The 27,218-nt window shown below is 41.7% G+C and overlaps 1 protein-coding gene across 1 annotated transcript in view; it reads left to right on the top strand.

The window, feature by feature from the left end:
• LRP2 (LDL receptor related protein 2) overlaps window positions 1-27,218 on the top strand; it is a 204,885-nt gene that overhangs the window by 148,275 nt on the left and 29,392 nt on the right. The window contains exons 50-62 of the mRNA XM_060257327.1: window positions 2,868-3,384; window positions 6,986-7,138; window positions 9,361-9,531; window positions 12,308-12,531; window positions 14,959-15,136; window positions 16,550-16,746; window positions 17,598-17,843; window positions 18,892-19,020; window positions 20,410-20,529; window positions 21,960-22,076; window positions 22,195-22,311; window positions 23,200-23,337; window positions 26,056-26,178. Of these exons, the coding sequence (XP_060113310.1) occupies window positions 2,868-3,384; window positions 6,986-7,138; window positions 9,361-9,531; window positions 12,308-12,531; window positions 14,959-15,136; window positions 16,550-16,746; window positions 17,598-17,843; window positions 18,892-19,020; window positions 20,410-20,529; window positions 21,960-22,076; window positions 22,195-22,311; window positions 23,200-23,337; window positions 26,056-26,178 (2,430 nt within the window). The remainder of the gene's footprint in view (window positions 1-2,867; window positions 3,385-6,985; window positions 7,139-9,360; window positions 9,532-12,307; window positions 12,532-14,958; window positions 15,137-16,549; window positions 16,747-17,597; window positions 17,844-18,891; window positions 19,021-20,409; window positions 20,530-21,959; window positions 22,077-22,194; window positions 22,312-23,199; window positions 23,338-26,055; window positions 26,179-27,218) is intronic.

Raw genomic sequence — 27,218 nt, 5'->3', positions numbered from 1 at the left:
ACATGTCAGGAAGCGGTGGGCTCCCATAACATCTTAAAAGGTGAATGTTGTTATGTACTAATAGGGCATTAGGATAGGTAGTTCAGAAATGAATCTTTCTAGTGTGTGCTTTGTGCCCATTATGTGTCAAACAATATGGAAGCTGGATAGAGAACCTGCTATGCATAATATGTTATATTCTAAATTGTTATTAGATAACAGCTTTATACAGGGCTTTTTTGTATCAGGAACTCCTTTGCAAATTAGGCCACACATCCCTGATGTAGCCAATCCTCCAAGAGCTTACAGGGCTCTTAGTACAGGACCTGTAAGCTCATGAAGTACTTAAGCTCATGAAGGATTGGCTACATCAGGGGGGTGTAGCCTAATATGCAAAGGAGTTCCTGCCGCAAAAAAACCCCTGGCTATATGGACTATTTAGGACCACTGATGTTCTGTCTGTACTAACTGCCCTATAGGGATATGTGCTCGGATATATCCAGTCCAAATATATACCCGAAAAATAAGTTCTCTGTGTTTTTCGGATATATTCGGGAGTATGCTGGTATCCTGTTCCTGAATATTCCCTGAAATATTTAGAAATATCTTGGGCTGGTGTTTGAAGCGCCAAACTTGGGTTTTGTTTTCTTTTTTGCAGGTTTCCTGGGCAACAGCAGGGAGGGGGGAAGCTCTCATGAGCAAATGGATTCTGATATTAGGGAGCGCTTGCCAGGTTGGCTCTGTTGGGCTGCTGCTGCCACAGTGGCCCTGGGTTCTTGGTTTCCATGGTTTGGCAGTGGTTCTCTTGGGTTGGAAATAGCACCCCCTTCTCGTCTTTCAGTTTGTTTGGGTTGTATTGTCTGGTTTAACATTGGATGTGCTAGACTTGCCCCACTGGCCTATGGTTTGGGGATTCTTTGGTTTGGTATTGGTTCTGTTGGGCTTCTTTGTTCTGTTTGTATTAGGAGGCTTTTGGCCAGTGGTTGCTTGCTGTTGTGTGTTTGACTGTTTACTCTGGAGAAAGCATGGAATCTTTTTCCCCATAGGAAACAATGGAGTATGGTTGGGGGCACCTTGTTCAGGAGCCAGAGGACTGAATTCAGATGGCCAATTTGGGCCGACACAGGAATGGCCCACATCCAGATTTAAATGGTGTATTCAAACGTGCACATCTGGATCCCACCTCGCTCACTCCCTCCCTTACCTTGTCTTCCGCCATTGCTCTGCTGCCTCAAAAAGCCACCAGATAGCAAATTGCTGAAGCACTTCTGGGGCACCTTTCTCAGCTGTCTGAATGGCCAGGGAGTGCCAGGGAAGCATTGCTCATGCCCTTGAGCAGTGTGACTGCTCTTCTGGGGTGCACACAGCACATCCCTGTTCTGGCAGTGGGCTGCGTGTTTTCTGACCACCCCCAGGGTGCTTTCCACCGAATTGGCTTTCTTTTATTTTTATTTATTTATTTATTTGAGATTTATATCCCACCCTTCCCACCAGGTGGCTTTTGAGATGGGAGGCTGCCACCCCAAGCTGCCCATCTGTACCCAGCCACAGAATTGGCCTCCTTGGTCCAGTTCATCTGAAACCAGGAGGATCTTTAGTGAATAAAAAGCACTGTGCTGCAATTGTGGTGATATTAGCTCAAAAAAAAAAAAAAGCTACTCTGGAAGGATTCCTCATAGGGAATAATGAATCCAAATAATTCTGGAATTTAAAACAAAAACAAAAACACCGAACCTGAATACCAAACTGGTATTGGGGACACAAATAATCCAGAATGCCAGTATTTACCAGTACTTATGTCCTACCTGAAATCCAAAAAATACCATTTCTTTTCAGCTGTACATCCCCCCCACAGCCATAACAAAGCCAAAATTGTCCAACAAACTACAAATGCCTGTTGTTCATTTAGCTGTAAAATATTTATGGTATTGTAATAATATCTTATTATCAAAGCAACGTGCACATGAGCAAACTGTATTTAAATTAATTATCTCATTATCTCATTAACTATCTCATTATCAATGCACAGCAGCCAAGAAGGTCTGAGCGCCTGCTCCGGCTGCAACGCCACTGAGAATGTTCTCCGCAGCTGAGAACCAAAAGTCTGGAAGGAAAACTTTCTCTAGTAGAACACGGCACTTGAGCCCGAAAGATTTTACAAACCCTAATATCTCATTAACTGCCTAGTGCTGTAACAGTGATTAATTTGGATTTAAGCCAGATTCGGCCTTGGGCCAATGGATTTTAGCAAGACTAATTTAGTATTTTTTTTTTTTACTAAATACTTTGATTTAATTAGGGCTGTTGGTCTGATTATTCTATCATTCAGTTGATATCCATTTGGCATGCACAACTTATTGGTAAGCTGCTTTCTTCCTCATAAAACTTCAGCAGGAACTTGATATTATTGGTCTGTCAGTGGTGGTATAAGAAGGTGATCAGGAACTCTGCACATCTCAGATTTTTGCTGTGTTCATCAAATGCAGTGAATGTGAATTCAATTTTTTAAAAAAACCCCAAACTATGTTGGTGCCCATTATTATAGCTTTGCAGATTCTGATTGTTTAAAACTTTGTGATATTGCAAAGTGAACATTTGGGCGGGAAGGCAGCATGGCATAGCCCGATCTCAGGAAGTTCACTTGGGTTGACACTTGGAAGGGAGACCACCAAGGAACACTCTGCAGAGGAAGACAATGGCAAATCATCTCTGCTTCTCACTTGTCCTTTGCTGGGGTTACCAGAAGTTGGCGGCTACTTGACAGTACTTTATATACTTATTTTGTGACTATTTAGTGGACAAACAAAAGTCAGTGACTTATATACATGGTTTTTAGCTTTTTTGAGTAACTGTTACTTAATTTCCTGATATTTTGTTCTTGGCTACAGGCGTTAATGAATGCAATGACCCTTCAATCAGTGGCTGTGACCACAACTGCACAGATACCCAGACCGGTTTCTATTGTTCTTGTCATCCTGGATTCAGGCTCATGTCCAATAAAAAGACTTGTGATGACATTGATGAGTGCAGTGAAACACCTTCAGTGTGTAGCCAGATTTGTGAAAACACCATTGGCTCCTACATCTGCAAGTGTGCAGCAGGCTACATCCGTGAGCCCGATGGAAAACGCTGCCGACAAAACAGCAACATCTCACCCTACCTTATTTTTAGCAACCGCTACTATCTTAGGAATCTCACTACAGATGGCCTGTCTTACTCTCTCATTTTGCAAGGGCTTGGAAATGCGGTGGCACTGGACTTTGACAGGGTGGAAAAAAGGCTTTATTGGATTGATGTGGGCAGGAGGATCATTGAAAGAATGTTTCTGAATGGAACAAACAAGGAAACTGTAATTAATGATGGTGTACCCAGTGGAGAAGGCATTGCTGTTGATTGGGTTGGCAGGTAAGTCTCATTCTTGCTAATTTTTTTTACCAATCATTACTGTTTTTGAATTATGATGATTTATAAGGGGTTAATCCAGGGATCTCCAACATGGTGCCCACCAATTTTTTTTAGCAAATGACCAGGACCAAGTGCGGCTTTTGACCAGCAAGGCTGCTAACTGGTCACTGCAGATTATTTTTTTTTTAAACTTTTGCTCTGGCAGCAGGTGTCACGACAGCACAAAGATCTTCACAGTGTAACGGAAGGTAAGTTGTGGCAGCCATTTTGTAGCTAGTTGTGCCTCCTGTGGCGGCCATTTTGTGGCTGCTCCCACCATGCTGTGTCAAAAGTCCAAAGGTGTGTGCAGGCTCAAAAAAGCTGGGAACCCCTGGTTTAATCTTTCAGCCCACATTCACTAAAACTTAGATGCTAACTTTTTAAAAATAATCCATTAAAATAAGTAGTCTAGACAGTACATGACTGGAGTGTAGAGCTTCTCCATAATCTCTACAAATACCTTGGAAGGTAGGTCAGTTTTATGATCTCATTACTGTTCGGTTGTGGGGTTGCATCTGAGAAAATAATAGCTTGCCTCAGTCCACCGAAGCAAGTTTGTGGCTAAAGACTGGACCTGGAGGAGGGGTTTTCTAATAGCTCTCTCTTTGTAAGTAACCAAATGACATATGCAGTTGTATGTGGAGAAAGATTTAAAAACTTTAGAACAATATCATATAAATATGAGAGTCATGGGCTGGAATACGTGTTCTCAAAGACCAGGGCTTCCACCACCTACACATTTCATTGCCCCTTCCCCTTGAATGCTGTGTACAAAACTTCCAGATGAAACAATGAAAACCCCCCACACATTTCCCAAATACTCCATTAATAGCTCTTACCCTGGCATGACTGTCTTCCGTTAGTCATTCAAATTCCCTTTTGGTAAAATACTTGGAGGAAGGGTAGAAGCATGCTGAGATCTTTATTTCTCTTTTTTTTTTTGCCAAACAGTTTGAGAGAGTGAAATTTCTTCCTCAGCAGAGGAAGAGGAAAGACTGGTTTCTGTACTAGATTTCTTGTTACATCCCCCCTTTTTTGTGACTAGGCTTCCCAACCCTCCCGCTCTGGCGGGAGTCCCTGGGTTTGCAGCCTCATCTCCCGGTCTTCAAGAAGTGGGAAGCGGGGGGTGGGGGGTGGAGGGGGGGGAGAACATACCTGTAGGCTTCATTATAGAGCTCCTGAGCCATTTGTAAAATGTCTGCCGCTTTAAGGCTGGGCAGGGAGCAGGAAGGGCTTGGGAGAACAGCCCCGCCCTTTCTTTTGCTTTCACTTTCACAGCAAGAGTTCTCCGGAAGAAGATCTGGTAAGTGTGTGTGTGTGTGTGTGTGAGGGAGGGGGCAGGGGATTCCCTGGTTTGGAGGCCCTCCCCCTTTTAGAAAGCGTGGGGGGGGGAGGGAAATGTCTACTGGGCATTCTATTATTCCCTATGGAGAACGATTCCCATAGGGAATAATAGGGAATTCATCCGTTGGTATTGGGGGCTCTGGGGGGGCTATTTTTTGAGGTAGAGGCACCAAATTTTTAGTATAACATCTGGTGCCTCTCCCCAAAATACCCCCCAAGTTTCAAAACGATTGGACCAGAGGGTCCAATTCTATGAGCCCCAAAAGATGGTGCCCCTATACTTCATTATTTCCTATGGAAGAAAGGGATTTTAAAAGGTGTGCTGTCCCTTTAAATGTGATGGCCAGAACTCCCTTGGAGTTCAATTATGCTTGTCACATCCTTGTTCTTGGCTCCACCCCCAATGTCTCCTGGCTCCACCCCCAAAGTCTCCTGGCTCCACCCCCAAAGTCCCCAGATTTTTCTTTAATTGGACTTGGCAACCCTATTTGTGACCTATCTTGCTTATACCCTTTCTGCTCCAGCATAGTATGGGTTAGATTTGGATCCCACAAGGTTTTCTACTTGATCTTGGCTATGTCCATTCCCCATCCTCCATGGTTTTTCATCATACAAGCCCAACAATTCCTGTCATAGAGTCTTTGGTTGTTGAAAACGGCCTTTCCTCTGTCTTTTATCAGTGGGAAGGCAGGTAGGATCTAATCCTATGAACTTGTCTTTCTTCTAACATTAATTTGACTTCCCCGCTTTTAAAAAAAAATACCCTCTCTTCCCGTGCTGATATGGTTATTCCTATATTCTTTACTAAAATTTTTGCTTTTAAATTCTTTCCTGTATTCTTCTTCATGTACCTTTTAGTTTTGCCTTATTAGACTGTAGGCCAGTGGAGGGAAGATTCTAGTCAAAATTTTTATTTATTGTTAAATGCTATAGAAATGGTGTTGATAGGTATTAACGGACAGAGTGTGGTGCTGTATAAGAGTGCCTAATAAATGGATTCAAAAAGTGATTTTAATTTTGGTCTACCCTTACACATGTAGCAGTCATCCTCTTCAGAATGCTGCTATTGCTGTAATGCATTTGTACCAAATTATACTTGTATACTCAGGCCTCATTTTGGACAGGAGCTCACAGGAGTGGAGCTCCAAAACCTCTAAATTTAAACACCCCCCCCCCAAAAAAAACCAAAAACCCCACTTGTTTCTGGTCTCCATTGTTCAAACCCCCATAAAAATTTTTGCTGTCTAAGATTTGACAAACTTTCTAATATTTCCTCCCATAAAAAATAGGAAAATAACCAGAACACATCGAACAGGCAGATGGAAATCTTCATCATGCCACTGTGGCCACATAGGAGAAAGTAATTTTAAAAGTCTGATGGGAGTAAGGTTTTATGATGACAGTTAAAATTCAAGAAGCATTTTAAAGTAGATGCTAAGCTGATATAATTTAGTACACCTCTTGGTGATATCAGGAGTGTGTGGCATCTGCAAAGGAGTTATGCAAATAGGTTGTGCTAATGAGCTCCGGCACATCTTTTTCTACAATATGACCCCTGTGTATACCGGTATATATTTATTTAAGATATTTGTAAAGTGCAAGGATTCCAACAAGATGGCATGTCTATGGCATGGCATGAAATTGGCTGCAGATTCCAAAATGAGCTTGTTTAGGAGGCTTTCTAACTTGCTACCACTACTGATATTAGTTTTATTTTCTTCTCACCGTGTGCAGTCAGGAAGGCTGTTTTCATCCCACTTATTTGGCAAATGTCATGGTTTTGTTTCTTTTTTTTCATTTTACTTTCTACACCATTTATGCACAATTAACATAAAAACTGGTGTCAATCTTCATGGCAGTATTTCTATCAAAAGAATAACCACAGTTTTGTTCCTAACATGGCGAAACCGTGACAGAAACTTACAAAATTTGAATTGGACTACACTTTCTCTTGAAATTTAGTAACATTCCTAGTGAGAAAATGCCAAGAGGTAACTGTAGTATAATAAGGGGGGGTAAGTGCTGCTATACTGGAGAAAAAGTGATTTATCCCCGGATATGCACTTTGGGAAATGATAATGCCTAGGCCTTTTGATGTCTTCACCAAGTTTTCCTTTTCCTTTTGGTATATCAAAGTTGTATCAATCACTGTTAAAGATGAAATGCAGATGTTTTAAAAAGGATTTCATTACAGCACATACCTTGTCAACTGTTTCAGAAAACTATACTGGGTAGATGCCTACAAGAACTGTCTCTATGTTGCTGAGCTTGATGGGCGGTTTCGAAAGAAACTCATTGATCGCTGTTTGGATTTCAACAACACCTTCTGCTTTCAGCACCCTAGAGCCATTGTTGTTCATCCCAAATATGGGTAAGTATTTAAATCATTATTTCCTTTTAATGCTGTTGTTTTTCAGAGTGGTAGCAGGGTTAATCAGTTTCAACTAAAATAAAGAGTTCTGTAGATCCACCAATCTTGGTACCCAGCTCTGCAAAACACCCTACAGACTATAAATTGCAGAAAGTCTCAGAACAACCAGCAAATTCCACAGAACAATCAGCACAGTCAACAACCATCTTCCTTATCTTCAAACCCCTTCCAACCTTCCCAGCAATTAACACAGAACAATGGTCACATTCAACAGCCAGTTTCCTTATCACTACCCTTCCAGGAAGCCCCACCAAACAATGGGCACATCCACAAACCAATTGCCCTTTCATCACACCCCCTCCAGCCTACAAATAGCAGCTCTCCAGCAGCCCTGGCCCCACTCAATGCACAGCAGCCAAGAAGGTCTGAGCGCCTGCTCTGGCTGCAACGCCACTGAGGATGTTCTCCGCAGCCGAGAACGAAACGTCTGGAAGGAAAACTTTCTCCAGTAGAACACGGCACTTGATCCCAAAAGATTCTACAAACCCTAATGATGTTACCAGCTGTGAAAACCTGAAATCTTTGATAAAGAGTTCTGTAGTGCTTCAAGCACCAATAGATTAAGCTGGAGCCCATGCCATCAGATGCGTGAAGTGCTACATTTAGTCAGCAGGCATATATATTGCAAGCTATCAGAAGGGTTATCTCTGAGGAACACACATTAAAGTGCCTTATCACTTTAATGAATCAGACCACGTATTTCACATACCTTATCCTTAACTAGACATGCTGGGGATCGAATTTGGGAATCTTCTGCATGCTGAGCATATGCTTTACCACTGAGCTATCCCCCCTGATGATTCCACAACGCATCTAGCTGTTTGTGACTTGGTCTTCACCCCAAAATTTAGACATCCTGTATCTTGAAATCGGTGACACTGCAATGGTTATCCTCATGACCTTACAGTAAGCCAACATATTCATGGCAAAATTTAGAACAACATTCTTCTAGCCTGAAAGTTTTCAGATTTGCTGTGCAGAGATTGAGCCTATGTATCCTTTTGGGTGGTAAACTGAATGCATAATTTACTACTGGTGCTGCTACTTGTTGGTGGAAGCAGTTAATACTGACATTGTCCAAGACTGATGGGATGAAGGTGAAAAGAGACAAGAAGCTTTGGAAGAAAGGAGCATCGAGATAAGAGATGGCTAAATAGATAATGCACATAAAGGGAGACTGTGTTGTGATTTTTCAAAGCCCTCTAGGATATTTTGTCGGGTATTTTCTGTTATGGAAGCTTAAAGGTAAAGGTAAAAAGGTAAAGGTAGTCCCCTGTACAAGCACCAGGTCGTTACTGACCCATGGGGTGATGTCACATCACAATGGTTTTCTTGGCAGACTTTTTACGGTGTGGTTTGCCATTGCCTTCCCCAGTCATTTACGCTTTACCCCCAGCAAGCTGGGTACTCATTTTACCGACCTCGGAAGGATGGAAGGCTGAGCCAACCTTGAGCCAGCTACTTGAACCCAGCTTCCGCCAGGATCAAACTCAGTTCGTGATCAGAGCTTGGGCTGAAGTACTGCAGCTTACCACTCTGTGCCACAGGACACTTTATGAAAGCTTATGCTACAATAAATCAGTCAGTCTTAATGTGCTCTTTACACCATTTATTTCCATCCATTACCATTTCTTCCTGCCTGTGGGTTGGGATCCACCCATTTTACCAAATTCCCCTCTTTATTTTAGCCTCCATTCCAATGGCTTTGACTATGCATGTCCTATTACCTTCTGGCATAGCCTTTTTGGTGGTCAGTGGAGACCCCTCCCCTGTGAAAAAGCCAGTTTGATCCAACCCTATATTTTCAATGTGTCTATTTAAATGACATTTGCAAATAAAGAAGCCGAAAATAATGGTCTGTCCATCAGAATGAATTTATATGCTGTAGTTCCATTGAGCAGTCAATCCTTGAACTTGAACTTCAGTCAATCCTTGCATGTAATACCAGAATAACTTCCGCCCAAGCCCCACACATGGACTTGTAGAGTTGATTCATTTGTGCAGAATGATGGACCAAAATCCATTCATGAGATCTGCATATTCTAGAGATATTTTTGATTATATTTGGTGTTCTTATTTGGAATTGATTAAATAAAAGTACTTCTCATACTGCATATCTTTTCTGGAAAACCCATTTGGTGACAGCTTGTTTTTTAAAACAGACAGGTTTACTGGACAGACTGGGCTGACCGACCATATATTGGACGTGCAGGAATGGATGGCAAAAACAAGACAGTGGTTATCTCGACCAAGTTAGAATGGCCTAATGGACTCACCATAGATTACACCAATGACAAGCTCTACTGGGCAGACGCCCATCTAAACTACATTGAGTACGTACATAGAGAAGAATAAAGCAACTGGGTAACTCTTCATACCAAATTTTGGGGGTTACCACATTAGACTGCTGCAGTTTTAATTCTTTAGATTAAAAAATATGCCAGTCCAAGATTGCTGATTAGAACATATAATTTTGTCTGTGGTGTCAATGTAGCAATTAACGTTGTCACTTGATGTGCAAAAGTACCAAAATCAAAGGGGTCAGCTTTCTTTTTGCTTAACTTCTTCATATAAATACTTAAACACTGAAGTATTAAAAAAGAAAATGAATCTTTGTGCATGTCTTCGGATTTCCTGTCTGCATTTCTGTCTAGAATTTAAATTCTGAAATCACACACCTCAGTAATCTGTTGAGAGATGTGCATTTCTCATGTAGTTGATTTCCTTTCATCGTTAATTTTATTAAGTTATAAAAACACAACATAGCACAGAATACAAAACAAAACAGCAGAAAAGAATGGGCGCTAATTAATGCTTTGAAATAAATACCTTAATATACACATGATTGATCTGTATTCTGATTTATATGAATAAAGTATTCAGATTATTCATGATCAAGAAGCCTGTGGAAAGCTCTGTGTGAAACCCCAAGCTTTGGGATTGGACATATGAAACATTTCCCTTTATTTTTATTTTTATTTTTTTTTGCTTTTTGCTTAAAATGACTCACAGATAATAAAAAGCATAAAAATTACTGCAACATTTTGTAATTGTGATAAAACATTAAAATAATTTCTAAATAATGAAAAAATAGAACCATGTGATGGTGTTTATGGGTCTGACCAATCGTTTTAAAGGGATGTAAAAATGCAGTTAGGGCCTGATCCTGATTGGGCCTGCAAGATGTTTGACTGAGTTGCTTTTGTTCCCCCCCTCTCCTAGCTTTTCAAAGGCCTAAACGGCCTTGGGGAGGGTGTCTTGTCTAGTTTGGCACATACTTGCTGTTTCTCAGGATTGTAGCTGCAATTTCTGTGGGAAAGTTAAGGCTCTGTGCTTGTGCTTTAATGTGTGTATGTGTGTGTGTAAGTTGCATATAAAGCTGAGCACCATTTGATTTTGGACTTACCTATATCTTCTGGGTAAATGCTTAAAACTAGGTTGTTTTGCCTCTTCTCCCCCTCAGTCATAGCTCTTTGTCTTGCCTAGAACTACCAGCCTCCAGATCCTCTGCAATTACAGCTCAACTTCCGACTAAAGAGATTGGTTCCCCTCAGGGCTTTTTTTGTAGCAGGAACTCCTTTGCATATTAGGCCACACACCCCTGGTGTAGCCAATCCTCCAAGAGCTTATAGGGCTCTTTGTACAGGGCCTACTGTAAGCTCCAGGAGGAGTAGCTACATCAGGGGTGTGTGTCCTAATATGCAAAGGAATTCTTGCTACAAAAAAAGCCCTGGTTTCCCTGGAGAAAATGGATGCTTTGGAGGGTGGACTATGTGGCATTGTAAACCACTGAGGTCCCTGCCTTCCCCAGGCTCCATCCCTAATTCCCCAGGAGCTTCCCAACCTGAATCTGGCAACTCTGCTCCCCCATCTAATGGCCAGGGAGGGAGGGATTTGCATTCCTAGTTTTGCCATACTTTCTAGGTGCTGGCCTGTAGCCTACTACTCAGCATAACAGCCCCCTAAGTTGGAGGAAGGCTCCTTAGGCTGGAGGTGAGGCTTGCCACCTGTGGTTCCCAAGGGCTTCTTAGAGTTGTTTTGATAGAGGTGGCCAGTTGCCAGTAAACCATGTGTGAACCATACACAGTTTTATGCCAGTGCACTAAACAATCATTCAGGATGCTTCTGTATGTACTTATTTATTATTGTGTGACTTTGAGTGTGCCTGAAAGAGGACTCGCAACAACCAGTGTCCAACCTGTAGATGCTTTATGGATTATTAATTGACTCATTTGTGAACAGCAATGATAACTTTTGTATTTCCTGTTATGGAAGTGGAATCTCTTTTACTTGCCCTTTGTTGATCTCTTGCTCTGAATGCTGACACTAGCTCCTTAAAAACTTGCCAGACTCTGAGCTGAGGGAAGTCTTCAAACTTTGTTGCAGAAATGATAGTAGGGTAGTAGGTTGGGAGAAAGTGTCCTTTCTCTTTAACACAGCCTTCAAGTGTGGAAAACAGAAGCTGAAGTTTTCATAGCATGGAGGTCAATAACATCATCTGATAAATAATATCCCATTAAGTCTTTATTAAAAGGATAGGAGACTTTTTCTGTCTCCAAGCAGCTGGCAGCAATAAATACAATTTAACCTCCCCTTGTATAGCAGGAAAAGAGATCTAGCATGATTCAGCAACAGGAAGGGAGTTCATCTCTTGAAAACAGTAGGTTCACTTTAGGTTCAGTGTATGCAATGTATTTAGAGCAGATAAAACCTTTGAGTACTAAACCTAGGCATCTTTAAAGGAATAAAACTATTGCTTGGATCCAACACTATATATGTTTGTTTGTTTAACGATTTTTAAATCCCTCCTTTCTACGCTCTGAAGGGCTATCAAGGCAGCTAATAAATAAAAATTCTAATAAAAAACACATTTTAAAGCCATTAAAATTGCCCCCCCCCAAAACCTCATTAAAACAGGAGTTAAAATACATACAAAACAAAAACAATAATTAAAAATGTTGGGCAGAAAGGGGGGATCACTGAGGGAACACCAAACGAAACACAAGAATCTTTACCTGCTCGCGGAAGTGGCAACAGAAACAGCACACACATTTTAATGCTTTTTCTGGTTTTTGTCTCAGTGTTGCCCATTGGTTTTTCTTCCTACAGGTACTCAGACTTAGATGGTCGACATCGTCACACTGTGTATGATGGGTCATTACCTCATCCATTTGCACTGACAATTTTCGAAGACACACTCTACTGGACTGACTGGAACACAAGAACAGTTGAAAAGGGAAATAAATACAATGGATCAGGCAGGACTGTTCTGGTGAATACCACCCACAGACCCTTCGATATCCACGTCTACCACCCATATAGGCAGCCCATCGGTAAGGAAGTAATTCTGCTATTTGCTCTGCATGTCTGACAAATATTGAAAGCCTAATTCCTTGACCACAGTGTGGTCCTCTCTCAGGGAGCTTTCCCACATTCTCATTTTCCTTGCTTGTACGTTCCTATTTCTTCCTTCTTCTGTTTTTGGTTCCACATGTGTTGTGCTCCCTTTAGTGGTAGATTCCATATTACACCACTTTCTATTCAGTGCATCTCCCTGCAGACTTAAATTGCAGGTGTTTATGCTAGACATTAACTGGATTAATATTGAATCGACCACTAGAGGGAGCAAAACATGTGCAGAACAGAATCCCCCCCCCCAAGAAACAGGAACTTACATGTGAAGATAACGAGAATGCAGAAAATACAAGTAATAGAACAGGTAGCTGAGAGTACATGGAGGTCTGGTTCTTATTAAACATTTCACTCCCATGCAATGGTTTTTGGGAACCATTTACTTGGTTATATATGTATATAAGGAACAATGCTCCCTCTAAGTTGTGGAGTCTTGTGAGCAAAAATTCTATTTTGTGAGCGACTGGCATAAAAGTTGTGAGCTGCTGCATAAATTAGTTTGCTTTGGGGCCATTTTTCCTGAGCTAAGACAAAAATGTGTGAGCTGGAGACTTAAAAATTGTGAGCTAACCCACACTAGCTCAGCTTAGAGGGAACACTGATGAGGAAATAATATTGTAGAAATGTTCCAGGTAGCTAAGTAGCAGCCTAACAGAAGGAGTTCTGTGTTGGGAGAACTGCCCTAAACTGTCTGGCACTCTAGGCAAGGCTAACTTCTGGTGCCCCCCCCCCACACTGATAACATCACCAAATCACATGGAGGGTGTCCAGTTTAGCACCCCAGAAGGCCAGCGCTCTAGGCAATTGCCTAGTTTGCCTAGTGGCAGGCTAGAAGTTGTGGTTCAGTAGTAGATCAGATACTTCCATGCTGAAAGTCTAAAGTTCATCCCTTGGCACCTCCATTTAAAAAGTAATATGTGTTTGGGAATACTTTTGTCTGCTTGAAACTCTTGAGCATCCCAGTTTTGTCAGAACAGATGACCAAACTGGATGGGCTAGTGGACTGGTTCTGTATCATAGACATATATGTTACCTTGAAGGCAGACTGCTGCAGCGCAATGCCTGTTATGTCCGACTATTTATTTGGTACTGTAGTCCTGGATTTAACTCATTGTTTGATCCTGAATTTCACTCATCAGATTCTTCCCCTGATGAGATATTCTGAATAAAATTTATTGTATATCATTAGGCATGTTACATGACAACAGCCCTGGAAGTTAGACCAGTATTGTTTGACCCTTTTTGAATATGAGGCACTGACTCTGGGAGACAATCGCTCTCTCTCCCTAAGGCCACCCAGTGAATTTGTGGCTGAGGTGAGATTTGAATCAGCAGCCACCCAAATCACAGCTGGGTGCATCAGCCACTCCATTATATTAGCAGTAGACTGTTTTTGTGAGTTTATGGCTCAGCTCACTCAGTCCTTGTACTTTGTTCTTGTATAACCCAAATCCCATGGGCAACTGATGTTTTCTGTGAGACTCCAGAGTTTTAAGGGAACACTGAACTTGTGACAGAGAAAGGGGACAGAGAGAACATTTTCTCCCTCTGCCAGAATATTGGAATTTGGGGGCACTCGGTGATGTCAATAGTTTTTAAAATGATATAGTTAAAAATTCATGGGGAATAGGTCCATCAATGAGTATTAGCTGTGATGGTTAGCCTCAAGTCCCAGCTGCTTGGTGACAAGAAGATACTACTTTGGCCACAGAATGCCAGATGAAGGCCTTCTGGGGCATTTGGTCGGCCATTATGTGAAACAGAATCCCTGATCAGATTGATGTTTGGTCAACTCTTGCAAGACTCTTTCTATGGGTGTTATCTTGTGTCTGTTCCCAGGTAACAGATCTGTCAGGTAGTCCAGGATGAAGAAGGGTAGGTTTTTATACCCCACTGTTATCTACCTTAAGGAGTCTCAAAGCAGCTTACAGTCACATTCCCTTCCTCTCTCCACAACAGGCACCTTGTGAGGTAGGTGGGGCTGAGAGAGTTCTGAGAGAATGGTGACTGTCCCAGGGCCACCCAGCAGGGTTCATGTGGAGGAGTGAGGAATCAAACCCAGGTCTCCAGATTAGAGACCACCACTCTTAAACACTACACCACAGTGGAAGGATACAGCTTGCAGGATTGCTTTAGGACGTGTTGAGTGGATTGCCCATTCTAGGTTAATGTTTTAACTTATATGCATCAACAAGAAACAGTATCATCTGCGGATGTAAAATGATGATGTGCTAGAACTGACCCAGACATGAGTTGCTTTATCAGATGAAAGACTAAAAAACTCTTTACAATTTTAGTATGGAATAATTACTCAGGAATAACAAGACTTTCCATTCTTTCTTTGCCAGTAAGTAATCCTTGTGGGACCAACAATGGTGGCTGCTCCCATCTGTGTCTAATAAAAATGGGTGGCTATGGTTATTCCTGTGAATGTCCAGATAACTTTATGGTAGTGCAGTTTGGCAACACAGCTTATTGCCTTCCCATGTGCTCCAGCACCCAATTCTTGTGCGCAGACAGTGAAAGGTAAGTTTATCAGTAACAGTTGGCAGCCTAGAATATTAATAAGTGAATGTGGCAGACAATGGTAATTCTCATGGCCATTTCCATGTTTTGGGGAACCCCAGACCCAGAGTGCCCAGGGCTCCCCGTCTTCTCCTCTGATGCCCACCGGGACCCCAACTCATGCCTTCCTTCCAGCCTACCCACATTCCCAACTACTCATGTTCCCTTCATTCCCTCACTCATTTGTGATCCTTCCTACTGACTGTGTGTCCTGTCCCCAGTGATACTGGATGGTGTGTGCAGATAGCACCACCATCACCATAGTGCCCTTCAGGAGTGTCTCCATTCCCTCTCAGCATGTGGTTAGGGGACTCTGTGGCATTGGGCTCTACCACAAACCTTGGCTTCTGCTCCACCTCAGGGTATGCTGATGCCTGCCCCGCTTCCTTCTGACATCAACCCCCGTGCCATCTTGCACCTTGGTTCTTATTACGTAAGTGCTACTGTGGACCTCATGAAGGATGCTGTTGTGCTGCTGCTGTTGTGATCCAGCTATCAGTTGTCCACCCATCTTCTTCTCTCGAGTAGTTGTTAACATTATTGTATTTAGGTTGGTAGCCTTTTGATTTCACAGCCTTGTTCATTCCAGTAATCTCAACAGCATTGTCAGCTTTGGGGGGCGGGGGGCGGTGTTCGGTATAAACCGGTATGAATTCAGCCTGTTACCAAGTAGGCTGCTGATTCAGTTATCTGAAAATGGCCATCCTGAAAAATCTCTTCAAACATGTTCTGGGTGAATTCCAAGTGGCAAGTTCTCCATTATATCCTATGGGGACTATTGTAGTCAATGGTTCCCTTAGGCCAGGGGTGGCCAATGGTAGCTCCCCAGATGTTTTTTGCTTACAACTCCCATCAGCCCCAGCCAGCATAGCCAAGGGCTGGGGCTGATGGGAGTTGTAGGCAAAAAACATCAGGAGAGCTACTTTTGACTGCCCCGCCATAGGCTATAACGGAGAATCAAGACAGGGTAGCTGTGGCTCTGGGGCATTGTTTTTTTGAGGTTTAGGCACCAAATTTGAAGCATAGCTGCTGGTGATGCTCCTCAAAAAACCTCCCAAGTTTCAAAAAGATTGGACCAGGGAGGCAAACTGACATACTAGAACTGACTTAGAAGTGGACCTAATGGGAGTACACAAGCTAGTCAGCAAGTAAAACTATAGTACTTTATAGAGAATACTGGTTTATTAGGAAGGAGTTAGTAAATGAATGAGTACAAAAAATGCTTTAATTCTATTGAGGTTTTCTTTATGGGAAGCTGCCAAGGTGTCAGGGGTTACCATCATAAGAATACTTCCTGAACTGAACAAAACTTTCTTCCAAGTAAACTTACATGCTACTGCCTCACCAAAATATGTATAATTGTCTTGTTTCTAGATGTATTCCTATCTGGTGGAAATGTGATGGGCAGAGAGATTGCAGAGATGGCTCTGATGAACCTTCCACGTGCCCACACAGATACTGTCTTGTCGGGCAGTTCCAGTGCAATGACAACAATTGTACAAGCTCCCATCATTTGTGTAATGGCCGGTCAGATTGTCCTGATGAATCTGATGAAGATCATGTGCTTTGTGGTGCGTGGCAAGTTCTCATAGATTTTTTATGAAACAGATAAATAATACTCGTTTATTATAGGTGTGTGAAATGTGAGAACTGTTTCCCTCAGGCAGCCTTAGAAAACCTCAAGTTCAATATTCTAATTCAGTAGAACCTCTATTAGAACTTTAATTATTTTAGACTATCCACGAGGTATACCTAGAACATTCACCGTATCAGGATTTTAGTTATCTTAGTCTATCTGCTAGATATACTTTAGTCTACTAGGTATACCTAGATCTCTCCTTATGTTAGAACTTTAGTTATCTTGATCTACCTATTAGCTCAAGGGTCCCCAGCATGGCATCCATGGCCACTATGACACCAACAGACGCCTTTTGTAGTGCCTACCAGGTGTTTTTAGAAAGTAGTCAGGTCTACATGGGCATTTTCCCAGCAGGCCTGATTGGCCATTGGAGACCAGATTGGCTGTGCGATTTAAATATATATATATATACATATAGCTTCAGTAGCAGCTACCACCGCAGCACAAGAACCTTCACTGAATATGTTAGTTTAAAAGGCATTTTGTTAAGCAGAGCTCACTCCCTGACCTCACTCCTTGTCATTTCATGGGTGGCCCTTCCTCCTGTGGCAGCCATTTTGTGGTTGCCCCCAAACCGTTTGTCGGAATTCCCAAAATGCCCACAAGCTCAAAAAAATTTGGGGACTCCTGAATTAGCTATACCTCCATTTATTGAGCATCTTATCATCCAGAACATTTTATTTGTCCTTTTAGGCAATTTGGGCCGGGGGGTGGGGGCGGGAAATGAAATTGCATTCTAAATTTTCCATAAGGTGCTTGTGTCACAATAATGGTTTCTTTTAGCCAATCACCAGTGTGAGAGCCATCAGTGGCAGTGTGCCAACAAACGATGCATTCCGGAAGCTTGGCAGTGTGACCGAGAGGATGACTGTGGTGATAACTCAGATGAGGACAGTTCTCATTGTACCAGCAGGACCTGCCCTCCAGGCCAATTTAAATGCAACAATGGCCGCTGTATCCCCCAGTCCTGGAAATGCGATGTGGATGACGACTGTGGAGATCATTCAGATGAACCCATTCATGAATGCAGTAAGCAGAGTGTGCTTTGTCTTACTTTATATTCATTGTACAATTTGGATGGGGTTGTCTTGACTCTGCCTATATAGGCAAGGTACAAAGCTACCAAACACTAAATGCAGTGCATCCTAGTCTTCAATGGAGGATCTGGGAACTGGATGAGTTTTGCATTCTGCAAGGAATGAGAAAAAAAAGACAACCACGTCATTGCTACCTTCCTTAATACAGATGTATGACTCCAGATTTATCTCTGGTTGCATACTCAGTATCACTAATTTTCATTACAATCTTTGCCTGTGTAATGAAGAGTTGTTGCCTGAACTTATAGGACGTCTTCACTTGAATGTATTGTCCAGACACTCAGACACCTGAAAGACTGTAAACTGAGAGTGACCTCAAATAATTTTAGTACCAGCGTAGAAAGGCAATTCCTATTCTTATTGTGAATTAGAATGCTTGTAAGTGAAATGTTAACCCAGTGCAGGGTGAAGTCACAGACCTAGTTAAAAAAGACTAGAGTAAGGTCTGGTCTTATCATAAGTCAGGTGGCCAGGTCAGGTGAATGATTTCGGTTACCATTAAAGATCAGCAAATTATCAGCTGCTAATGTTGTTATTTGTCTGTAAACTCCCAGTGGTACTATTTAAATATTCTGCCTGAAGTGAAAAAATGTATGTTATAATGTTTTTATTTTCTGCAAGAGATTATTTTGAGTCAAGTCCAGGTTTAACATTTCTTTAGGTGCATGGACTCCCACCCATGGATTGTGATTTTCCTGCCTCCCAGTCGGGGCATTTGAAGCTGGAAATGGAGAGTTTGGAAAGCCATCCTGATGTACAGGAGTCATTTGTGTCTTTGGAAACATTAGTTTGGATCCATCTTTTGTAAAGAAACAGTCTATTGATTTAATAAATAAATAAATTTGATTCTAACAATGGAGCTTCTATCTTATGTGTCTTATACACACTTTGAAACACGTCAGCATTGCTTTATATCTGTCATAGGAAGAACTAGTTGAAAGCCAAAGTAATCAAAAATGTTACCTTTCTTTTTATTTTAGTGGGTCCTGCCTATCGATGTGACAATCACACAGAATTCAGCTGTAGAACAAATTATCGCTGTATCCCATTCTGGGCTGTATGTAATGGCCATGATGACTGCCGAGATAACAGCGATGAACAAGGATGTGGTGCGTTTAAAGCCCGAATAGTTAATATTTTAAATTATGGATGGTGACTTAATGCCGACATAGAGCTATTGATGTGATTCATTCTTCGAAATTGTACCCATTTCACAGATTAGGTCACAAATTATTTGTGCGATCAGGATTCTGTGATGAGCAGGCAGAGGGGTAGACCAGCCCCTAACAGGTGTGCAGCCTCCGCTGGGAGTGTGGGCTCAGTCCATGCTGTGGGGTAGGCCCGGGGGTAGGAAAACAGCCCAGGGAGCCAATGTTTCAGGGTGATTGGTGATGGGCAAGTGGAAGGGCCATGGGGAAGGGAAGCATAGGTGGGGGTGTGTGTAAAAGGAAGCTCCAAAAGCAGACCAGAGAGGAGAAGCCTGGGGCTTGGGCTATAGACTGGAGTCCACTTGGGTGAGAAGAGGAAGAACAGGGTGAATCAAACCCCTCCCCTCTCACAATCTGAGGTCTGCAGAGTGTCCCAGCATGACAAGCAGGATGGCGGAAGGCAGCATTTATTTATTTATTGAGATTTCTATTCCGCCTTACCCCATGAATGGGCTAAGAGTGGCATACATCATGTCAAACAATTAAACAGTTCCATAAAACATAGAATCACTAAAATATGAATTCCAACAAAGTTCAAATTTAAATGCGTCCTCTGCGTGTGACATAAGTTTTTGATAAATTTCTGTAATTACCTCACGTGACATAAGTTTTTGATATTTCCTCGTGGATGCCCAGGAACCATGTGAGGGACAAAATGGGAGTTGGCAATAAGGGAGCAGAATTGGCAAAAAAAAAAAATCACCTCTGCTTTTCTGCAAATACAAACACTGTTCTGTTGGAGTAAAGGCTGTTGTATTGACATACCTTAGAGCTCCTCCCTGACAGAGCTGAAATGAGAAGATCACTTTAATTTTGATGAACGTCATTATTTTCTGCACTAGTAAGACACAAAGAGAGGACTCTGGTTACAGGGTTTTTCTTTGTCTTCCATAAAGTATATGTATGGTCCCAGGGCATGGTTGGAGGGCATATGGTATAGCAATGTAGCCAAAGCTAACCATTTCAGATCCACTAAGTGTCCAGATTTAGTCTTCCTGTGAATTCTATTTAAACTTCCTTGAGTGCTATGGTGACAGAGAAGTTGGACTTAAAGTATAATAATAACTAATTGTCTAATAATAACTAATTGTTACTAAGTCAGTCACTAATAACTAATTGTTACTAAGTCTGAAACATTCTTTGAAGTGCCTGTTGTTTTGCACTTCTCGTGCGTGATCCCCCCCCCCCCCCCCAAAAAAAAAAACCCTACCATTTCTCTTCCAAAGTCAGACCTGAGAATGCTTTTATGTGCTGGTGGTCCGGCTAGTCTATTTCTTGCATGTATTGCAGAGGAGATGACTTGCAATCCTTTGGGAGATTTCCGCTGTGATAATCACCGGTGTATCCCACTTCGGTGGAAGTGTGATGGAGATAATGACTGCGGAGATGGGTCTGATGAACAAAACTGCAGTAAGTTTTGCTTTCCATGCAATTCAAACTATTTCAGTACAGATGGTCTTTTCAGGGAAATACTATCTACATTGCTGTGAACTGCCAAGTAGTTCAGGTTTTTTGATCTTTTGATCTATTCCTTTAGACCCCTTCAAATGCTGCCTTAAAAGCTGGCAGGCAAAACAACTATTAGAAACACTGTTATATTGTATATGAAAAATGTATTAATCCTGTAATACTTGTGCACGTTACTAATGGAAGTAAAGGTCTGATGGATGGATGGATGAATGCATGCATGGGCACAATATATGCATACACTATATATATATATATATATATATATATACATACACACACACACACATATATATGCATGCACTATATATTAAAATGGGTAGCCTTGTTAGTCTTAATTGTAGCAGTAGAAAAGAGCAGGAGTCTAGTAGCACCTTAAAGACAAAATTTGTGGCAGTTTTTGTAAGTCATCGCTCACTTCTTCAGACTCCAAATACCCACAAAAACTCATACGCTGCCACAAATTTTGTGAAGCTACTGGAGCCTTGCTCTTTTCTACTATATATAAATATATATATATATATATATATATATATATATGTGTGTGTGTGTGTGTGTGTGTGTGTGTGTGTGTGTGTACAGTGTCAGAAGAGGTACAAGTTCAAATTTTAAAAGTTATATTTTTCTCAATATAAAGAGATGAAGCACCATTCATCAGCTTAAATTATGGAATCCGGATCAACCTATTATACTTTATTGATGCATTCAGATATTTATTATTTACTCATAATATTTTTCTGCATTAATTTTTTTTATATTTTTCTATAAGACGTGTCATGAAGATTTGTCTTCAGGAGACATTTATGCGGCTTTCTTATCAATTTAACAAATAGCCTGGTTTTGCAAACTCAATCCTAATGATAGCCCTTAAGCTTTCATTAGCTGGGAATTAAAGTTGTTTTTGATAAACCTGCACGGGACTGGGTATTTGTGAAACATCTGTGAGTTGGATCTTACTGCTGAGCAGCTCACAGAATGGACCTCTCCTACTTCTCTTATACCATCCTGTATTCCTTGAAAAGATGCTCTTGGGGACTGGGGTTTGGTGAGTTTAGGAAAAGAGTAGTATATGGGGTGACAACAGCAAGAAGGGAGAATTGGCAGAAATTTTCCTGCCTCTGGCATGAGCTGTAGCTTCATTTGCAAAAGAGCTTGAATAAGTCATTGTAGCTGATGAACTGCAGCTCCCTCTGCTGTATCCCACTCTGTTCCTGAGGGTCCTTGAACCCTCCAGAGCAGTGTAGAGGACTCGAGATGCTTCAACAGCAAAGCAGCCAAGTGAGAGATAAGTTCAGTGAATTCATTCTGTCCCATAGATGCCCATCCCATTTTCATGCACTTTATTTATGTATTGCATTTGGTTTTATCACAAGGTCCCCGTGAATGCACAGAGAGTGAATACCGTTGTGATAACCTGCGTTGTATTCCTTCTCGGTGGATATGCGACCATGACAATGACTGTGAGGACAACTCCGATGAACGTGACTGTGGTGTGTATTGCAACAAGTATCCCAACTATTGGCTTGAAACATCTCGATAAAATTATAATTTGTCACTTCTTGTCTTCGTAAGAGGTGTTTTAGTTATGATTTGTTGCTTTTTTTTCAGAACTAAGAACATGCCATCCAGGCTATTTCCAGTGCGACAGTGGGCATTGTGTTGCAGAGCGGTTCCAGTGTGATGGAAGTGCAGACTGTCTGGATTTCTCTGATGAAGCAACTTGTCGTGAGTTCCTTGAACTTTGGCAAGAGTGGGTGTGGGGGGACAGAATTCTGTTTTATTTGGGGTAAAAGTATTCTTTTTGGCAAGTTAAGGGTGTTATTACCTTTCATGCTTCATTGATATATGTGAAAAAATATAAGCTAATGTATCATAGATGTGTTCTTATAATGGATGAAGTTAAAAAGTTGCAATATAGTGATAAGCTCCATTGGTCAATTGCTGTGTATCCTGATTGGTAGCACACATCTCCCTATCTCAGGCACAAATCTTTCCTGCAAACAAACTAGACTGGAGAAGTGGAGAGTGGTATGCAAAGAGAGACTGTGTACGAGTTCCTTCGCTACCTTGTTAATGTATTGAATTAAGAGCACAGTATTTTAAATTTGCTTTGTTTTGTTTTCCTGCTCATTAGTTTAGTGTTCAGTTAATATTCAGCACAGTCTCACTGAAATAAAATACCTTCTTCTTTGTACTCTGGAGGACCTAATGAGCGAGGTATCACAGTTCCTGGTCAACATCTCTGACCTGTTATATATTCAGTGAATGGGTTGGTCAACTGTATGACCAACTGCAGAAATTTATAAAAGGCTAAAATGAGACCATCAGAGAAGAAACAAAATAAGCAGGGCTTTTTTGAGCAGGAACGCAGTTCTGACTGGCTTGATGTCAGGGGGTGTGGCCTAATATGTAAATGAGTTCCTGCTGGGCTTCTTCTACAAAAAAGCCCTGTGTGAAAAATGGCGATGTCAGGAGGTGTGGCCTAAAGTGAGTTCTTGGTGGGCTTTTTCTACCAAAAAAAGCCTTGAGAATAAATGTTTGCAAATGTCTACATAGTATTATGAGGACTAAGCCAACTTAGTAGAATTCACAAGGAGTTTCTTTTTTTACCAGCCACTCGCTATCCAAATGGCACTTATTGTCCACGCACAATGTTTGAGTGCAAAAACCATGTCTGTATTCAGTCCCACTGGAAATGCGATGGTGATGACGACTGCGGAGATGGCTCAGACGAGGAACTTCACCTCTGCTGTAAGCTGGAGAACATTTTGATGTTATGGACAGAATCGCAACTCCTCCTCCAGGGTGCTTAAGAATTGGGGCATGCACGGGATTTTTTGCGCTTGGACAGTAGCCCCTCTCCTTCTGTCACCACCGCATAACAAACTGCTTTTCATATCCTTCTCAGGCACAAAAAACAATTTGTTGTGTGGCACAAAGGACTGCTGTAAGAGAACTAAAAGATGAAAGGCTCCTCACAGATATATTTGAACTGCTTATGGAGTTCTGGATGTTAACCATATATGTTTCCTGCAGAATTGTCAGTACCTGTGTGACATAGATACTAAACGATATGTAGATCGAGGTGGCCAAACTCACTTAACATAAGAGCCACAGAGAATAAATGTCAGATGTTTGAGACCTGCAAGACAGGAAGGGCAGAATGTTTGAGAACTGTAAGACAGACAGGAAAAAAGGGAAATAGATGAGGGAGGGAGAGGGGAGGGAGAGGTGAAAAGAAAGCAACTTTAAATGCATTCTTCAAGCTGTCAGCTGGCTTGGCTTGGAGAATTGATTTCAAGAGACAAATGCCTTCTCCAAGCTGGCTGATGGGGTGGTGGGGGCTTTGAGAGCCTCACAATATGTGTGAAAGAGCCATATGTGGCTCCCAAGCTGCAGTTTGGCCACCTTGATGTAGATGTATCTGAATGTGAAGTATCTTCTAGGCTATCTACTGCAATCATTCTGAGAAACAAGGAGGGGCCTGCAAGACTCATGGGGAGGGGGAATCTCATCTCCCCCCCCATCTCTCTTGCAGAGTCTGGCTCAGCCCCGGGGCTCTGCCTGGGCTGCACTGCGGATAGAAGCATGCCCAGCATAGCTGCCAAGCTTCAGTGGTGGCATGCCCAGTGTGGCTCCTGAGTTTTGTGGCCACTGCCACTCTGCTGATGGACTCAGTGTGGAGCTCCAAACTGCACAGCTGCTGCCGACCAGCCTGCTGTGCTTCAGCAGAGAATGTTGTTTTCCTTGTGTGGGGGGGGGAGTTAAAATCCATCTATGTATTTTATGATTAAGATTTTCTACAAACTTGGGGAGTTTGCTGAAAAGTCTCTTTAGCTTCCACAAGGCCCCAGTCCTTGGATTAGCTATCTGCAAATGGGAACCATGGGTGGCTATTAGAATATAAGATAGTTGCCCTCTTCAAGAACAGTGCTCTATACTCTCCTCATGGTGGATATACTTCAGTGCATGTTATGAAAGAAAATATATGAGTAATATGGAAAAACATGTGGGTAAAAACTGACGACAGGAAGTACCAACAAGTTACAGTCAACTTATGGTGACCCCGTAGTGTTTTCAAAGCAAGAAGTGAAGGTGGGTTGCCTTTACCTGCCTCTGTGTAGCCACCCTGGACATCCTTGGTGGATTGAACTTTCTTAACTTCCATGATCTGATGAGATTGGGTAAACCGGGGCCATCTACAGCAGGACAATTTTGCCATTGCAAAACAGTTTTAGGTAGGTTTACGTAGTGTTTTGTTGCATCATTAATCCACATTACTAGTAGGATGCCTTTTCATGAAGATAAATAGAAAAGAATAAAGATATTGAACAATTTACCCAAACGAAAAAGTCCCTAAGCTGTATATAGAAGTCCTTAATCGTTCATCGAGGGTTCTGTTGGCAAACTCCACCCTTCAAATGATTGATAAAGCAAACGAGCAAACAGCAGTCAATCAGGGCTGACTGATCAGTTGTCATGATTTTTAAATTAACTTACTTCACCCTTTGATTTGGGTACACAACAAAGCATTGGTTAAGGCTGAAATGAACAGATCTCAAGGAAAAGCATGCCTGATTAATTAGTGGTGTTTAGTGACATCAATTCCTTCTCAATATATGCATCTTGGATAAGCAAAGGTGAATGCTGTTTACAATTACTATGCAAAATCCTATATTCAGTTTAAAAACTAAACTAAAAAAAAATACTCTCGCTTGTTAAGAAGCTTAGGTGACCAGAACCCAATGAGGAACTGTTACAGGTAGCTTATCTGGAATTTAAATATTAGGTTATAGGACATGGAACGTAGTTTCTAGAAGGTAATTCTGGGGCACCTCCTGGCTTGTGCTAACCATGGTTAATATTGTTCACATATAACAGCTAAATATGGAAATATAACATGGAACCTGATGATGGACAAGGCTATGTTCTAGCTATGATTACACTTTTATCATCCGAGAAGTTTCCTTCTTTATCTTGACAGCAGTCTGTGAGATAGATTAGGCTGAGAGAATGAGAAAGTTGAAGATCACTCAGTGAATTTCATGGCTAATAGTTCAAGCAAACAACATAAAAATTGCATGTCATGTTCTGCCCGTAAAATGTAAAGTCATAGGTTTGTACAGCTTAAATTTGTCTCAGCACCATACAGGGGAGGGAGCTTTGTCTCACTCTTTGAAAGTGGCTTCCTGAATGCAGCAGTGATGGGAATCCAGATCTCCCCAGCCCCCTAGTCTGACAGTTTAACCACAGGGAGAATCTATGATCCTGTAGCCTGCTTTCAATCCTTCCAACCACACTTGAGACGAATTATGCATTACGTCTGCATTGACCCACACCTATAAAGAATATATGACTAAAATATTATGGGGATCACTTCTAACGGTAGATTAGGGTTGCATTTAGAGTACCTTTTATATTGGTGTTCTGTAAACAAGATTTGAAGATCACTGACGTATTTAATTTCAGTGGACATTGTCTGTGAGTCACCGTTCCGTTTCCGCTGTGGAAATAACCGCTGCATCTACAGCCATGAGTTGTGCAACCAAGAAGACGACTGTGGAGATGGAAGCGACGAGGCAGAAGAACATTGTAGGTTTCTCAATGAACATAAAGTTTAGAGATTGATAAAGTTAATGTGATTCCTGGCTTAAGGTTTCTATCAGAACTTACTAACCTTCTTAGGAATTTATACTATTAGAACAGTTGTGTAGGGGTTATGTTTTGGGATATTTCATTTGTACGTACATGTTTGTTTCTCATCCAGTAAATCTCTCATCTATGTGAATGGTCCAGGCTAGATCAAAAGTCTCACAAGTACAGCCAGTCCTGAGCAAAACAGACAAACAGAACAAAACAAAACACTCTTCCTCCATCTCTTACTTCTAACCAGGGGTGGAATTCTAGCAGGAGGTCCTTTGCATATTAGGCCACACACCCCTGATATAGCCAATCCTCTAAGAGCTGACAAAGCTCTTTTTTGTAAGCTCTTGGAGGATTGGCTACATCAGGGGTGTGTGGCCTAATACGCAAAGGACCTCCTGCTAGAATTCCACCCCTGCTTCTAACAAGATCTGTGTCAAAGTGATAGGGATCTGTGACAAAGTGATAGGAGTCCTGAACAGGTTTGCAAAGAAAACCAAGATCTGGATATAATAGGAAAGCAGTTATCATATATTTGAGCAGAATAAAATACACCAAAGCAGTCAGAATAGCATGAGAGTAAAATACAGAATCACATTATGGAATAACCATAGTAAGTAGAAGCGTTCCAAAGGAGGCATTTCAGAGGGGGTATTTGGGATCTGGGAATGTCTTCGGATAAAGGGTTGGGTTTAGTTACTTCATCGGAATGTGGGATGTCATGTCTAAGGTGAGAATTTCATTTGTTAGAGGATGATGTAATTGGGGATCTCTTTTGTGAGGAATATGACAAGGAAAAGGGGACCATTTTGAGTTTCTTGATTGGCCCCCAATACTTGGAACAGTAGTCTGAAAGCTTTCACTGTATGATTCAGACTGCGCAGACTCGGAGGAAGGCAGACGTTTGTTTCTTCACTCCTAAAAACGCTAAGTTGTTTTCAATCTTCTACCTTTTATCTTGCCTTGATAGAATTGTTTTTAAATAGTCT

The sequence above is a fragment of the Heteronotia binoei genome, chromosome 16 (genome assembly GCF_032191835.1).
Source record: "Heteronotia binoei isolate CCM8104 ecotype False Entrance Well chromosome 16, APGP_CSIRO_Hbin_v1, whole genome shotgun sequence".
In the NCBI taxonomy this organism is placed as follows: domain Eukaryota; kingdom Metazoa; phylum Chordata; class Lepidosauria; order Squamata; family Gekkonidae; genus Heteronotia; species Heteronotia binoei.
Note: the sequence above shows the minus strand (reverse complement) of the source record. Positions and strands in the feature narration are given on the sequence as shown.